We start from the raw sequence: 18,421 nt of genomic DNA, 5'->3' as shown, positions 1-18,421 counted from the left end.
GGAGAAGTAGTAGGCAAGAGAGGCAATGGCAGTGCTCTCCTGCTGCCAGTTGCCTAACATTCAACCTGGACCAAGACTGGTGATCACATGACCTGGCTGTTGCTTCTCTGTTATGTCTATTTTTTGGTAGGCTTGAAAAAGGTGCATTGAATATTCCCATGACCTAGAGAGTTTCAAAAGGTAGGAAGTCTGTATTAGAGTTTGGTGACAACTTAAGTCATGTACTTCAAGAGCAACCCCCTAGAGGTCCAGGAATGGGAATGCATCAGTCAAGCCCAATGAGTAGCAACCTACTTTACTCAGAATAGCGGTGGAGCAATAATGGCTAAGAGGACTCTCTCTTCCATTGGCTATACTCATATTCAGGAGTGAACTTGACTGAGAATACTAGGTAGAAACTATGTTAAGTTTTAGCTTGATCTCTCAAGGTCCAAAATGATATAAGGGAAGATTTGCCTCCAGTTCAGGAAGATATGTTTGCATTGTTCAAATTTTATCTTTTCAGTAATATGTTTTTGCCAAAGATAATTGATTTTTAATTAATCAAGTCATAGATGCCAATTGGTGGGTCACTTCAATGACCCACCCAATAAAAAGGAAAACAGTAACTGTAATTGGCAATCAATATTGGGGAGAACACAGCAGAATGGAGACTATTCCTTATAGTATAAGAACCTCTTTCCTTAAAATCCCAAGAGGAAGATAGAATCTGGTTCTGGGAACTTGATTTGTTAGTAAGAGTGGGAGTTGGAATAAGGACTTCCACATATAGTTAACTGCCAGTGAGAGTGGGAGTCTATATAAATATAACCAGAGTTCTATAGGCATACATTTGTCACTAAACATACTATTTGGGAATTTTCATTGTGGGGAAAAATGTAAAGCCTAGGAAAGAGTGACATATAATGATTAAGTAAAAATGTAATGGTTTCCTAAAAGAAAAATCTCATGAGATATATTCATATTCATACACACACACACACACACACACACATATATACACACACAGACAAACACATATATATTTGCTGAGGCACTTGAGATTAAGTGACTTGCCCAGGGTCATACAGCTAGAAGTATTAAATGTTTGAGGCTAGATTTGAACTCAGGTCCTCCTGACTTCAAGGCCAGCACTCTATCTACTACACCATTTAGCTGCTCAATTTTCCCAATTATAAAATGAAAGTTTTGAAGCAGAAAATCTCTATATTCTCATACAATTCTAAGGATGAATAGTGATATGATGGTATGTCATCCTATTTTCCCCCATATAAAACACCCTCATATAAAATCATATCTTTATGTATATATTTGACCTACTGACAAATATTTGTGAAGTTTTCTTTCAGTCTTGCAATCAATTTGTACAAATGTACCCTTACCTGGAATTTCCTCCTGCCTCCTTTCCATCTCTTAGATCCCTAATTCTTCTCAAGGGCCAATTCAAGGGCCATTTTCTACAAGAAATCTTTCATGATTCAATTATAATTCTTCCATCTAAAATTAATGTGTTTTTAATATGCTGTATATTTAACTATTTACATGTTCTCCCACTCCCCCATCTCTTGATGGACATGGATGCTTTATTTTATTTTTATATAACCATCACCTAGCACAGAACCATGAAATATTAGGTGGTTAATAACTGCTCACTGAATTGAATAGATGTTCACAGGATCAGCATTTTGAATTTTCATAAGATGAACAAAGAGTCATGAGAGGTAAAGTCTTAGACTTGCTACACAGCGCTTAACAATTACTTCTTCCCTGCCACAGTGTTAAACAAGGATTTTTCCTAGTATATGATGCACTAGATAAAAACTCAATAGCCTTTGTTGTTCATCTACAATAATCCTAGTTCACCTGAAATGCTATATTTAGGGCTAAGGAAGTGAGAGAGAAGTCCCCTAAAATGTTAAAAGGCTAAATTAATTATTAACATTCATTTTTATAAAACTTTGAATTCTATTTTTCTCCCTCCCTGTTTGTCCACTTTCCCCAAATAGCAAAAAATCTGACATAGTTTATATATGTGTAATGATAGAATCATTTTTCCATATTAGTTATACTGTGAAATAGAAACAAAATATAAAGAAAAAAACATAAAAAAATTCAACATTAAAAAAAAATTGAGCTCTGAATTCTCTTTCTGCTTACCATTCCTCCTTCACCCATTATGAAGGCAAGAAATATTATATCAAGTATACATGTTGAAATGACTTATATATATATATATATATATAATACATGTTAACCATGTTGTAAAAAAAAAAAAAGAAAAAGAAAAAAAGTGAAAAAAATTTATGTTTTAATCTGCATTCAGATTCCTCTGGAGGTGGATAGCTTTTTTCATCACAAGTCCTTTGGAATTAGCTTGGATTATTGTATTGCTGAGAATAGTTAAGTCATTCACAGTTGATCAAAATAAAATATTGCTATTATTGTGAACAATATTTTCTTGGTTATGCTCCCTTTACTTCACACCAGTTTGCAGTTTGCGTAGATGTTTCTAGTGTTTTTTCTGAAACTGTCCTATTCACTCTTTCTTATAGCACAACAATATCCATCACAATCATATACCACAGCTTGTTCAGTCTTTCCTCAATTGATTGGTATCTCCTTTTCAATTTTTTGCCACTACAAAAAGTGCTACTATAAATATTTTTTGACACATAAATCCTTTTCCTTCTTCTATGATTGAATCTTCATGTATGGCTTCTCGCCAGTTTTCTGCTTTCCTTGTAATCTTGCCTGCATTGGTTTTGTTTGTGTAAAACCTTTTAAATTTCATGTAATAAAAACTAAGGGACAGTGGATAGAATGTTGGGTCTGAAGTCAGAAATACCTATATTCCTAAATTCAAATATGGCCTCAGACATTTATTGACTTTGTGACCTTGAACATGTCAATCAACACCATTTGTCTCAGTTTTCTCATCTGTAAAATGAGCTGGAGAAGGAAATAGCAAACCACTGCAGAATCTTTGCCAAGAAAATCCCAAAAGGAATCATGAAGAATCAGACATAGCTGAAAAATGAATGAATAATGAAAATTATCCATTTTATATCCCATTATCCTCTTTATCTTTTTTTTTTCAGTCCTCAATTCTTCTGTTTATTCACACATCTGATGGGCAAAATTTTCCCTATTCTTCTAACTTGTTTGTGATATCATCTTTTATCTAAATCATGTACTCATTTTGATCTTATCTTGATATATGGTATGAGACATTGCTCTTTATCTAATTTCAACCATAATGCTTTCTAGTTTTTCTAGCAATTTTTTTTTTTATCAAATAGTGAGTTTTTGTCACTAAAACATGGATCTTTGTGTTTATCAGACATTAGATTACTATGGACATGTGATATTGCATACTGGGTACCTAATCCATTCCATTGATTTGCCATTCTATTTCTTAAACAGTACCAGATTATTTTGATGATTACCACTTTGTAATAGTTTGAAATATGGAATCCTAAGTTACTTTCACTTTTTTCATTCCTTCCCTTAATATTCTTTACCTTTTTTCCTTCTACTTAAATTAATTTTTGGTGCTTTGATTAAATAAGTAAATTAATTTGGGTGGAATTGTCATTTTTATTATATTGATGATCTATGCATGAACAATTAATATTTCTCCACTTGTTTAGATCTGACTTTATGTGAAAGGTGCTTTCTAATTGTGATCATATAGTTCCTGTGGTTGCCTTAGCAGGTATTTTATATGGTCTATGGTTAATTTAAGTGGAATTTTTTTCTATCTCTTCTTGCTGTACTTTGGTGATAATCTATGGAAATACTGATGATTTCTGAGGGTTTATTTTATATCCTTCAACTTTGCTAAAGTTGTTAATTAATTCAATTAGACTTTTAGTTGATTCTGTAGACTTCTCTAGGAATTTCATCAAATTTTCTGCTAGGAGTTGTCATTTTCTTTCCTCATCACCTAATCAAATTTCTTTATTTTTTCTTCTCTTAATGCTATAGCTAGCATTTCTAGAAAAATGTTGAATAACAGTGGTGATAATGGATATCCTTGTTTCACTACTGATCATACTGGGAAGGCCTCTGCCTTATTCCTATTATAAATAATGTTTACTGATCATTTTGGATAGATACTGCCTAAGGAAAATCCATTAATTCCTATACAAACTAGTGCTGTTTAATAGAAATGTGTTATGTTTGTCAAAAGGTTTTTCTGCTTTTATTGGGATAATCACATGCCAATAGCTTTACTAATACTGAACTAGCCCTGTATTCTTGGTATAAATCCCACCTGAGCATAATGTATGATCTTTGTAACACACTGCTATAATATTCTTGATAATATTTTAATTTTTTCATCCATATTTATTAGGGAAATAGTTTCAGAAAAGCCTCAGATGACTTATTGAACTGATGAAAAGTGAAGTGAGCAGAGCCAGGAGAACATTTAGTAACAGTAATGTGGACAACAATCAACTGTAAATTATTTTGTTATTCTGATAAATCTAATGATCCAAGATAATTTTAAAAGATTTAAGGTGAAAAATGCTATTTATCTCCAGAGAAAAAAACTGATGGAAAGAACTGAATGCAGAATCAAGCACATTTTTCTTTTTTTTCTTTTCTTTCCTCTTCCTTCCTTCTTTCCTTTTTCCTTCTTTCCTTTTTCTTTCTTTTTTTCTTTCTTTCCTTCCTTTCTTCATTTTTTTTTTGCAATATAGCTACCATTAAAATATATTTTACATGATTTCACACATATAATTAACATCACATTTTTGGTGTTCATAGTGGGTTAAGGAGAAATGAAAGAGGAAAGAAAATTCAAAACTCAATTTTTTAAAATGACTGTTAAAAGGAAACAAAACATTTAAAATACTCTGGGAAAATAAAAGAAAACAAAAACTTTTTAATACTATGAGGAGCCTACTTCTAGAAAAAATAATGAGAAGTAATAGAAATAGATTGGAGAGATTTGTAGCACATGCAGACATTTTGTAACATTATCTGTTAGCCATATGATGGAAAAATATGATTAGCTGCATGACCAGAATTGGGATGCATTCTAAACTCATCAGTTCCAGACTTGTTGGTATTGACACCAAGCTTTTGTTAACATCAAAAAATTGTAAAGGTAAGCCATCAAGAGATCCAGAACTAAGAGTCCATGTTAGGTTTAGCATTGAGCTAATCCAGCATCAATGCATATAGGAACAACATGCAATTCTCATCCTTGTGAAAGCTGGAAGGCAAGACTTATTCATTTGTGATAACATGACATTTATGGAAAGATACTCTGTAGAAAATAATTTCAGGTGAAAAAGGTGTCCAGCCCAGGTCAGACAGATTCTGGAAAAACTAGTGATAGGGTCCTAATCACAGCACATCAGCAATTAAAACCCTCAATCACCACTCAGTAGAGGAGGAAATCAGTGGGGCAGCCCAAAGTACCACCTCAGAAGGCAAATTCTGGAAAAACAGACTGTTCTTAGAAAGAGCAACCAAGCTATAAACGCAGGGGGCCCCTGTGCTCAAACCAAAGTTCAGAGCCACACAGGAAGCTTGGGACAGCACCATCTTTACCCTAGGAGCAGAGTTTCCCCTAAATAGTAAAAAAAAAAAAAAAAAAAAAAAAAAAAGAGGAAATACCAAAGGAAAAGAAAATAAGCAAGAAACAGAAAAGAACCTTGACCATAAAAAGCTACTATGGTGAGAGGACAGACCAAAACACAACCTCAGAGGAAGATAGAATGTCCACAGAAGAAATCTTAAAGAGTCACATAAATTTAGGTCTCAAGCCCAAAGAGGCTTCTTTCAAAAGGCAAATAAGAGAGGTAGGAGAAAAAATTAGAAGAAATGAGAGGTATGCATGAGTCAACAGTTTGGAGAAGGAAGGGAAAGAACTGTCTGAGGAAAACAAGTAGAATAAACCAAACAGAAAGAGAGATACAAAAGATAAGTGAAGGAAATCACATATTAAAAACTAGAACAGGGCAAATGGAAGCCAATAACTTTGTGAGACAGCAAGAATCATTCAAACAAACTACAAAAAATGGAAAAAATGGAAGAAAATGTGAAATACCTTATGGCAAAACTTGGAAAATAGATCCAGAAGAGACAATTTTAAAAGTATTGGGCTACCTGAAGGTCATGACCAAAAAAAAAAAAAATTGTCTGGATAGCATTCTACAAGAAATCATTAAGGAAAACTGCCCCAATATTCTCGAAACAGAGGGGGAAATACTTTTTGAAAAATCCATTAATCACCTCTGCAAAGAGATCCCACAAGGAAAACCCCAAGGAACATTCTTGTGAAACTCTAAAACTATTATCTCAAGGAAAAAATACTGCAAGCTGCCAGATAAAAACAATTCCAATATCAAGGAGTAACAGTCAGGAATCCCCAGCATCTGACAGCTTCTATAGTAAAGTTTCAAAGGGCCTGGAATACCATATTCAGGAAGGCAGAAGTCCTGGGGTTACAACTACGAATTTACTAACCAGGAAAACTCAGAATCATTTTTCAGGGGAGGAGATGGAGCTTCAATGAAGTAAGAAACTTTCAATCATTTCTACTGAAAAAAAAACAGAAGTAAACAGAAAATTTCATCTATAAATAACAGGACACAAGAGAACCATAAAAAGTAAACAGGGGAAAAAAAATATATATATATAAAGGTTAAACTGTTTACATCTCTAGATAAGAAAACAATATATGTAACTCTTGTAAACTGAATTTGTCACTGGCATAGACAGAAGGGGGCACTACATGGATTTAGGGGTGTAGTTGTGAATGGTCCCTGGTGTGATGACAATAGAGAAAAAGACATTTTCGGTATTGTATGGGAAAAAAGGAAAGGGAAAATATAATGGGACAATTAATTCACAGGAAGAAGTGCAAAAGACCTATTAAAATAAGTCTTCTTTTCTTAGAAAGAAGGAAGGGAAATGAGCATTGTCTTAAACTTTATCTCATAAGTTTTGACTTTGAGAAGAAATAATTTAATCATTCAGTTGGGTATAGAAATTTATTTAACCCTACAAAGAAGTAGGAAGAGAAAGAGGAAAAGAAAAGGGAGGGACAAGATTGAAAGGAGAGCAAAAAAAATGGTAAAAGAAGGGGAGAGGGATGATAGGAGATAAGGTAGTGAGTGGGGTGAATAAAAAAATATACAACAAAGGACAGGATGGAAAGAAAGATTAAAAGTCTATACAGGGGAGAAAATAAGATAGAGGGAAATACAGAACTATAATCATAACTTTTAATGTGAATAAGATGAACACTTCTATAAAACTGAAGCAAATGGTAGAGTTGATTAAAAAACAGAATCCAGCAATATATTGTTTATAAGAAATACATTTAACAGAGTGACACCTATAGAGGAAAAGTAAAAGGCTGGGACAGAATTTATTATACTTCAGCTGAAGTAAAAAAAAAAAAAAAAAAAAAGCAGAGGTAGCAATTATGATCTCAGATAAAACAAAAGTAAAAACAGAGATAAAGAAATAAAGAGGGAAAGTATATATGATAAAGGGTACATAAATAATGAAGTAGTAAAGATACTAAATGTATATGCACCAAGTGGTAAAGCAGCCAAATTCCCAAAGAACATTTTAAGCCAGTTACAGGAATAAATAGACAGCAAGACAGCAAGACAATATTAGTGGTGGACCTTAACCTTCCTTCTCAGAATTAGACAAATCTAACTACACACAACAAAAAAAGAAAAGAAAAGAAAAGAAAAAAACTAGGGAGGTAAATAGGATCCTAAAAAACTTAGCATATGATAGATCTGTGGAGAAAATGAAATAGGAGCAGAAAGGAATACATCCTTTTCTCAGCAGTACATGGCACCTACACAAAATTTAATGATTTATTAGGACATTAAAACCTCACAATTAAATGCTGAAAGGCAGAAATAGTAAATGCTTCTTCTTTTGACTACATGCAATAAAAATTATATTCAATAAAGGGCCAGAGAAGGAGAGTCTAAAAACAAATTGGAAATTAAATACCTAATTCTAAAGAATGAGTGGGTTAAACAACAAATGACAGAAACAATCCATAATTTCATCCAGGAAAATGACAATAATGAGACAACATATCAAAAACTATGGGATCTAGCCAAAGCAGTTCTTAAGGGAAATTTTGTAACTCTAAATAGCTGCAGAAATAAAATAAAGAAAGAAGAGATAAATGAATAAGGCATGCAAGCAAAAAAGCTAGAAAAAGAATAAATTAAAAATCCCCAATTAAACACCAACTTAGAAATTTTGAAACTCAACGAAAAGATCAATAAAACAGAAACAAAGAAAACTGTAGAACTAATAAGCAAAACTAATAATTGGCTTTAAATATTGGCTTTGTAACAATATAGATAAACCTTTGATAATTTGATCAGAAAAATGAAAGAAAAACAAATCACCAGCATCAATATGAAAGGGGTGAACTTACTACCAATGAAAAAGAAATTAAAAAAATAATGAGTTATTTTGCCCAACTCTAGGGAACCAAGTCTGACAATATAATTGAAATGAATTGCCCAAGTTAACTGAAGAGAAAATAAAATAGTTAAATAGTCCCATTATAGAAAAAAAATTGAACAAGTCATTTATTTAAGAAAAAATCTCCAAGATCAGATGGATTCACAAGTGAATTGTTTCTTTTTATTTTTTATTAAAGGTTTTGATTTTCAAAACATATGCATGAATAATTTTCAATATTCACCCTTAAAAACCATGTGTTCCAAATTTTTCCCTCCCTTCTCTCCACCCTCTCCCCTAGATGGCAAGTAAATCAATATATATTTAACATGTGCAATTCTTCTGTATATATTCCCACAATTTGTGCTGCACAAGAAATTTCAGATCAAAAAGGAAAAAGTTTTCTTTCTAGAGAAAGAAAACAAAATGCAAGCAAACAACAACAAAAAATTGAAAATACTCTGTTGGAGTTCACATCCATTCCCCATAGTCCTCTCTCTGGGTGGATCATAAGATTATTTACAAGTGATTCTACAAAACATTTAAAGAACAATTAATTTCAATACTATGTAAAACTATTTGGAAAAATAGGTAAAGAAGGAGTACTACTAAATTCCTTCTATGTCACAAATTTGGCTCTGAAGAAGTATTGCCAAATTCCTTTTATGTCACAAATATGGCACTGATACCTAAACCAAGAAGGGCCAAAACAGAGAAAGAAAATTACAGAATTTCCCTAATGAATATTGATGCAAACATTTTAAATAAAATATTAGCAAAGAGATTACAGCAATTTATCAGCAGGATAATACATTATGACTAAGTGGGATTTATATCAGGAATGAAGGGCTGGTTCAACATCAGGAAAATACTATCATAATCAACCATATCAGTAACAAAAGCATCAGAAATTATATGATAATTTCAATAGATAAAGAAAAAGTTTTTGACAAAACAAAGCACCTATTCATATCAAAAACACTAGAGAGCATAAGGATAAAGAGAACTTTCCTTAAAATAATAAGCAACATCTATCTAAAACCTACAGCAAGAATTATTTATAATGGAAAGAAGCTGCTTGCATTCCCAATGAGATTAGGAATGAAACAACGATGTCCATTATCACCACTAGTATTCAGCATTGTACTAGAAATGTTGGCTTTGGCAATAAGAAAAGGAAAAAAAGAAAAGTTAAAGGAATTAGAATAGGCAGTGAGGGAATAAAACTATTACTCTTTGCAGATGAGATACTTAGAGAATCCTAAAATATCATCCAAAAATCTACTGGAAATAATTCATAGCTTTAGCAAAGTTGCAGGATATAAAATAAATCCACACATATCATCAGCATTTTTATATATTACTAACAAAGCCCATCAGGAAGAGATAGAATGAGAAATTCCATTTAAAATTACTGTTAGCAAAATAAAATACTGCCTAGACAAACCGAAGAACTATATAACGACAACTACAAAATACTTTTCACACAAATAAAGTAAGATTTAAACAATTGGAAAAGATCTAAACAATTGTTCATGGATAGGCTGAGCTAATATAATAAAAATGACAATTATGCCTAAATTCATCTACTTGTTCAATGCCATATCAATCAACCTGCCAAAACATTATTTTATAGAACTATAAAAGATAATAACAAAATTCATCTGGAAGAACAAAAGATCAAAAGTATCAAGGGAATTAATTTTTTAAAAATTTACAAAGGATGATGACTTAGCAGTACCAAACCTAAAACAATATTATAAAGCAGCAGTAAACAATACCAATTGGTACTGGCTAAGAAATTGAGTGGTGGATCAGTGGAATAGATTAAATATACACAACACAATAATCAAGGCCTATAGCAATCTAGTCTTTGATAAACCCTCAAACTCTAACTTCTGGAATAAGAACTCAATATGTGACAAAAAATGCTGGGAAAACTGGAAAATAATATGTCAGAAACTCAGGACAGATGAATACATAATTGGGGCATAAAGGAGAATATCATAAATAAATTAGAACAAAGGATAATTTCTCTATCAGATCTTTGGAGAAGGGAGAAATTCATGATTAAAAAAGAACTAGAGAATCATCTGAAAGTCACAATTGACAACTTTGATTATACTAAATTAAAAAGGTTTTGCACAAACAAAACCAACAGAAAGAAGATTAAAAGAGAAGTACAAAGCTGGGAAATATCTTTACAACTAATATTTCTGAAAAAGATTTCATTTCTAAAATATATAAAGAACTGTGTCAAATTTATAAGAATAGAAGTCATTCCCCAGTTGATAATTAAAAGATATGAACAGACAATTTTCAGATGAAAAAAAATTAAAGTCATTTATAGTAATATGAAAATGCTCTAAATCACTATTGATTAGAGTAATAAAAATTAAAATAACTCTGAGATGCCACCTTACACCTATCTCTCAGATTGGCTAAGATGACAGGAAAAGATAATGATAAATGTTGGAGGAGATGTGAGAAAACTGGGACACTAATGGATTGTTGATGGTATTGTGAAATGATACAACGATTTTGGAAAGCAATCTGGAATTGTGCCCAAAGGGCTATAAAACTGTGTATATCCTTTGACTCTTCAGTGCCATTACTGTGTCAGTATCCTAAGGAAATTATAAAGGAGGGGGAAGGACTCATATATGAAAAAATGTTTGTAGCACTTCTTTTTGTGGTAGCAAAGAACTGGAAAATGACTAGATGACCATCAATTAAGGAATGGCTGAACAAGTTGTGGTATATGAAGGTAATGGAATATTATTGTTCTACAAAAAATGATGAACAAGCTGACTTTAGAAAGGCCTAGAAAGATTTACATGAATTGATGCTGAGTGAAACAAAAGAAATCAGGAATACATTGTACACAATAATAGCAAGAATATGTGATGATCATTTATGAAAGGTTTGGTTCTTCTCAGAAGTTCAATGATCCACAGCAATCCCAATAGATTTTGAAGAGAAAATGCCACCTGCATACAGAAAAAGAACTAAGAAAACTGAATGTAAATCAACACATACTATGTTCACTTCTTTTTTCTGTTTTTTTAATCTCTCTCATGTTTTTCCCTTTTACGCTGATTTTTCTTTCCCAACGTCATTCATAAAGCAATGTATACTAAAAATAAATAAAATTACTTGTCTTAATAAATTTATAGATAATTCTCACAAAGATTTTGTAATTACAAAAAACCAGAATATCCATTGATAGTTATTGTCTTCCTAATCCCCTTGGGAAAGAGAGGAATAATAATAACATATAAGGGTTTTCTCTCCAATTATTGATATTTTCCTTGGGTTTGATTTCTTAAAAATTCAATACTTTTTAAACCGTCACCAAAAGCATAGGTTTTTTTTTTTCCTGAGTGGTTATACTCATCAATTCCTTTTCCTATTTCTCCCTTCTTTGTGAAATCCCTTCTTTCTTTAATGGCACATCAGAGATATAAGATTCTAAATGGGGAAGTTTAACTATAATCAATTATTTTGACACAATATGTTCTGTTTTTAATCTATTTTTTTTTAACACATCTTTGGGGTGATATGATTTAGATGAGTCTTATGAGCTTTTTGACTACTTTGTTTACTTGTATCTTTATTCATTGTTTTGGGGAAAATATCATTTGTACTCTACTAATATCTAATTATTCAGATGATAATTTAATATTAGAGAAACAAATTTTTATTTTAAAGCAGTGCTCTATATGGATACTACCTTTCTCTATTATATTATGAGTTCCTTAAGGAAGAGGAACTTTCTTTTTCTTCTTTTGCTATCACCAGAGCTTACCACAGTGAATGCAAGGTCTTTCTAGTTTGATAGAATTTCATGGCTTAGCCTTTAAAAATGTCATGTCATTCCCATGTTACACTGAATCAGATTGAGACTTCTATTTGGGGAAAGAAAAGAACTTCAAGGTATCGCATAAAAATACAGTATAAAAAGCTAGCAATTTCAAAAAATCAGGGAATTTTAGAAGTATGAGGAACATTAGAATTCATATTGTCCGTTGTCTCATTTTATAGATGAGGAAACTAATCCCCAACAAAGTTAAGTATCTTGGCTATGTACAAAGAAAAAAAAATTAGAAAATCCAAAATAAGCTAAGGGACTACATATTGAGTAGGTTGTATTGTTAGTATCATTTTTCTCATACTTTTATTTCACTGAGTATATTACATATGCTAAAGTACTATAACAGAGTCAAGAATGTATTGAGTTTTAACATTGTATTTACTTTATATTCTGTTAAATCAAGCAGGAATGTGTTAAATAATTTCAAATCATCACAAAAAAAATAATCTAGCCATTAGAGAAATGGAAAATTACTATTCAGCCAAGAGGACAAATAAATCATTTACATAGGCATATTAAGACCTTGACAGTAATAAGAATTGTATCTGAAAACATTCCTTTAGTTATTTGAGCTCAAATCTGGAATAGTTTATCAAATAAGTTTAGAATAAATTAAAATCACAATTGGAATTAAGGAAAGAAAAAGACTAATTTAAAATCTTCAATATTGCAAGTATCTATGCCTATGTAACTAATAGAAATCTCTCCATTATTGGAGATCATAATTTCTCTAAGAATTAATTATAGAAAACTCCAGCTGAAGGAACTACAGTATAAATCTAAGACCACTTCTCTGCGGAAAAAAAATCCTTTCTCTAGTATCCTCAAAAAGTCATCATCCTTCCCTTATCTTGAAATTCTTTAGTAAGAGAAATCATCTATTTTGAGAGCCAGCCTATTCTATTTTTCAGTTATAATTGTTATATACAAATATATTCATACAAAGAAAAGTGTATTTATTAATTTTGTTTTGTTTAGTCATGTTCAGTCAAACTGACTCTTTATGACTGCTTGAATTTTTCTTGACAAAGATACTAGAATGTTTGTTATTTCTTTTGCCAGTTCATCTTACAGATGATGAAACTAAGGCAAATGGAGTTGTGACCTGTCTAGGTCCACAAAAATAATAAATGTCTGAGGCCAGATTTGGTCTCAAGAAGAAGAATCTTTCTGATTCCACGCTTCATACTCTACTAAGCCATCTACCAGTCTCTCACTAAAGAAAGAGTTGACTTTTTGTTAGATCATTCATTTGTGTTCAACTCTTGGGGACTCCATTAGGAATTTTCTTGGCAGAGATATTACAATGCTTTTCCATTTCCTTCTCTAACTAATTTTACAGATGAGAAAAAACTGAAGCAAACACAGTTTATTGACTTGCCCAGGGTCACATAGTAAGAGTCTGAGGCTAGATTTAGGTTCAGGTCTTCCTAACTCCAAGCCAGGTATTTTATCCAGTGTGCCTCCCAGCTGTCCTTAATCATACATAAGTTAGATAAATTATATAGATACTCTAAATAGTTATATGAATGGCATGAAGCTGAATGATGCCTCTTTGTAACATCTATTCACCACTTCTATTCTCCAGGACCAAGAAGAAAAAGTCTAATTTCTCTTCCATAGAACAGTTTTCCAAAAACTTATAGATATTTCTCATATGCCTCCTAAGCATTCTAACTTCACCCATTTGTAGTATGTTCTTAAGACCCTTCACTCTCTTAGTTGCCCTTGTCTGGGTGATACTTAATTTGTCAGTCCTCCCTATAACGTGATTCCCAGACATTAATGCTATGTCTGTTTGTAGCTCTGTCTTTAGGTATTATGCAATTCTATGACTGAGTAATTTATTAAGCAATGGCTATTCATTTTGATAGGGGAGTACCCATGTTTACACATATTCACTCAATTCTTTTGTTTTATAGAACATTCATTATAAAACTCTTATTTCCTAATGATTATTCTCCCCTTGGCTTCGCTTATAACAAAGAATAAAAAAAAAGAGCAAAGAATCAGTTCCACAACACTAACCAACATATGACCCAGGTCTTGGAATGTATGCACATTCCACAACTTTAACCTTTTCCTGCCCTCTGACTTTTGCAAAGATAAGAGAAAAGGAAATTTTCTCAAATCCTCTTTGGATCAACCCTAGTAATTATAGTTTCAAAGCATTCATTTTCATTTATTCTTCTATTACATCATTCTAATCATTATATATAAAATTTTCTGACTCTGGTTAAATAACTTTTTGCACCTTCATAGATTTTCCCCCCAACCTTCATGATAGTCATCATTTATTTCTTTAGCACAATGATATTCTATATAGTATATAAATGTAGCACATTTTGTTTAGTCATTCACCAAATCAATAGTCATTGTTTTCTTTATTGATACATTCATTCATGGGAAGCATTATTTTTAATATGATTACAATAATTATTTTTCTAAAATCAATAATCTGACATGATTGATATAAATACAATTTGATCATGCTTGAAATATTTTGATTTATTCCTTTTGTTCTGATTTTATTTAAATTTTTGCATCAAAAATAATTAACCATTGTAGTCTGTAATTCTGCTTTTATTATTCCTTTCTGATGTAAGCATTATAATGACAATTGTCTAATAAAAGGAGTTGGGAGAGTGTTTTTCAGTTTTTAGGAATAATCTGTGTGGTATACTCTAGCATAAGAACTTACATTTATGCCTACAAAATTTTATCGCATTACATTCAGTGGGGCATTCTTAGATTTCGGGTTTCTGAATATGATGCAAAATGAATTACCATCCTCAGTTTTATGTCATCCTTAAATTTTCTGATAATGTCACTTATGGATTATTGTTATTATTCTTTGATAAAAGAATTGATAAAATGTTAAATTGTTTTGATAAAAATGTTAAATTCTGTAGGACCAGGAAATCCAAGGAACCCTCCACTAGGTACATTCAAGCCATGAATAACTATCTTTGAGTTTGATTATTCAGTCATTTCTAATCTTTCTGTTATCTATTCTACAATGCTAAAATGAAAAAACACCCTCAAATAATTTAGTGTATTCTAGGTAAATTTGCATATTTTCAAGAGTTTCCATTGTCAAATTTGTCATTATCCTTCAATCAACTAGCTATGAGCTTCTTTGAACTGGTTTGACTAATAATAATAATAATAATTTTTTGCCCAAACTTGAAGTTTTTTCCAATTGGTAGAACCTGACAAAGACTTGTAAAAATAGTGCTCCCTAAAAGGGGCAGAACCTTAAGCTAAAACTTAAAATAGTATTATCCTTTAAAGACACATGACAATTCAGAAGTCAGAAAGTAAGAGAATTGCTATCCATGTAAAATGTGATTTTTGATAAAGAAATTCTTAATTTAAAATTTCAATGATTTTTGGCTATAATATCCTAATGTAACAGAAAGATAACTAGAGATAGCAATATGTTCCATGGGTGGCTCACAATGAGAAATATTCTCAAAAAAGGGAACACAGGACATGTTTCTAATTATCTTTTCAATTTCCCAATGTTCTTCCCCTCTCCCACTTTTGATATAGTCTACATTCCTTATAAGTAAGAAGAATCTTTGCAATATCTAGAGACAAAATAATAGGAAGTTTGAATGACTTTCTTCCAAGGTCACCAACAATATTCCACTTACTTATCTAGAAGTCATCAATATGAAAAGCTATAAAAAGGCAATTAAGTATGTAAACAGATAAATCAATTTCTTTTAGTTTCTGATAAACATATTAAAGCAATTTGAAGAGTAATTCTTAATTTTAAACAAATATAAAACAAAACAAGACATTAATCACCTTGCCAGGCTAGAGAAGATCAAAAAATTTAAGAGCTGAAAGTTACTTGAAAGATAATTTATTCCTAACCTTCTTGTTTAGGCAAGGAAACTGACCTCCAAGGGAGGTGAAGTGAATTGTCCAAAGTTATCCCACCAATGAGGAGTAAACATGCTTCTTTTGACCAGATTCATAATATTTCACATTTTTATTAAATGTCTTAGACCTCACATATCATGGTTCATTAGTATGTGATTTTAATCCACAATGATCCTGTCATAATCTTACTACATTATTTATAAAATATTGTATTTTTTCTCACAAAGGTGAATGTTTTTAAAATATATCAGTCAGTGAGGTGGAACATTACTCTCCCCAGATCATTGATGAGTTTATTTTACATATACCATAAAAGTCAGCCTCTTTCTCAATCTATCTTGTGTCTCTCACATATTTTCTAAGTAAAAAGTGACCCAACCAACAACAATAAAAAAACAAAGGATTTAATGTGTTTTTTAACCTGAAAAGTTATCCTTCCAAAAAGGCAATGTAAGCAAATCATCTTAGAACTATATAATAAACCCATAGTTAAAAAGGATAAGAAAAAACAAAAAAAGTTTTGATAAAGATAAGAAAGATTGCTAAATGACATGAGGATAAAATTTAGTTGGAGCCTGTATCTCTTCAAGCATATTATGACTATTAGGCTTGCAGATTTCTTATCATAGACTTTTACCTTATGCTGTTCCAGCTTCCTATGTATTGTGTTTGCAGTTTCTTCATGGACCTGTTGAATTGTTATTTCCTCCTGTAAGGCAACTTCGGCCCTATAAAGCCAGGCACCTATTGTACCCAGTGGTGCGGGAAGGGATTTATCAAGTTGTATGTGCCAATCAAAGAGCTGAAATGAAAAAAAAAAAAAGAATTGGGAAAAAATTAATTTCCTTTAAAGGGAAGTTGACAAAGTGATGGTAGCACCACAAAATTTTCAGTTCAGAATGATTCAAATAGATCTGAGATCTTATCAATGTGGGATGTCTCCTATAATAATGAGAATATAACCTAACTGTACCCATCTATCTCAAATTTCCATGCCCTCCCATGGATTTGCCACAGGGGAGCCACACAAGGTCCTGGGTTCTCCTTTATTTTCTTTAGAAACCAAATGGATAGCAAGAAAGAATACAAGTTGTCCACTTGTTTTCCCTTGCTCTTATTATGTGACGGTTATCTGGTCTTCTTTGCTATAAGTACAAAATCATGGGAGGGTACAAAGATTTTTAATTTCACTGACATGAAATGGGCTAGGTAATGCCAAGGACTCTGTATATTATTAAGGGGGGGAGGAAGGAAGGAAGAAAAAGAAGAAAACAAGCATTTATTATGTTTCTACTATATGACAAAAATTGTTCTAAATGCCTTTACAAATATTATCTCATAATATCTGAATGAAGCACATACAAACCAGATTGCAGTGCATCCCAGTAAACTGCCCAGTAAATTAGTTTAGACTAATTTTTGGACATCTGTAATCAGCTCCTAAATGCCAACTCCTCACAATTGGCCCAGAATATGTTGGCAGTTCCAAAGATAAAGAAGAGCTTTTAGAATCTGTCCTACTCTTATCATTTTATGTTTTTTAAAAAGTCTCCCACGATCTTCCTCCTACATAAATGAATGCTTTTCTCTCTCCCACACTCCCTAGCAAGGCCCATTTCATAGCATCAGAAGTCTAAGAAGATAGAAATGAGAACTTTCAGCAAAATTTAACACAACGAAAATATATTAGGCACTTATGCTGGGCATGTGAATAAAAAAAATGGGAAAAAATTGCCTAAAATTCCTGATAACCAAAAGCTTTTAATCAAGTATGCAGGCACAGAAATAATAATAAAATAAGGTAATACAGTCCTGGAATGACAAGACCCAGAAAATTTCAGAAGGATTTCTCTGGGCTCACAGAGATTTGCAGGATCTTTATGGAACAACAGAAAATTCTTCAGCTACTTGGAGGAATTCAGGAGAATCCAATTTGTATGGTTATACTGTATGGTTAAATAGAGAAATAATATGAGATGAAAGCAGATGAGTATACAGATGAGAGAGAGCCAGACACAGACACATACACACACACACACACCCAGAAAGAGAGAGAGAGACAGACAGACAGATAGATAGAAACAGAGAGACAGAGACAGAGAGACCCACAGGAAGGAAAGCAAGGAGGGAAAAAGAAAGTGAAGGAGGGAGGGAAGGAGAGGAGACAAAGCAAATACATAGTAGGAG

General features: G+C 32.0%; 1 protein-coding gene across 21 annotated transcripts in view; it reads right to left on the bottom strand.

The window, feature by feature from the left end:
- Positions 1-18,421, bottom strand: part of SYNE1 (spectrin repeat containing nuclear envelope protein 1) — a 567,155-nt gene that overhangs the window by 364,290 nt on the left and 184,444 nt on the right. For all 21 annotated transcript variants that reach the window (XM_031937596.1, XM_031937595.1, XM_031937611.1 and 18 more), the window contains one exon: positions 16,872-17,036. In XM_031937596.1, coding sequence (XP_031793456.1) covers positions 16,872-17,036 — 165 coding nt within the window. The remainder of the gene's footprint in view (positions 1-16,871; positions 17,037-18,421) is intronic.

The sequence above is a fragment of the Sarcophilus harrisii genome, chromosome 4, assembly GCF_902635505.1.
Source record: "Sarcophilus harrisii chromosome 4, mSarHar1.11, whole genome shotgun sequence".
Lineage (NCBI taxonomy): Eukaryota > Metazoa > Chordata > Mammalia > Dasyuromorphia > Dasyuridae > Sarcophilus > Sarcophilus harrisii.
The sequence above is the reverse complement of the archived record's forward strand: the minus strand, read 5'-3'. Positions and strand labels throughout refer to the sequence as shown.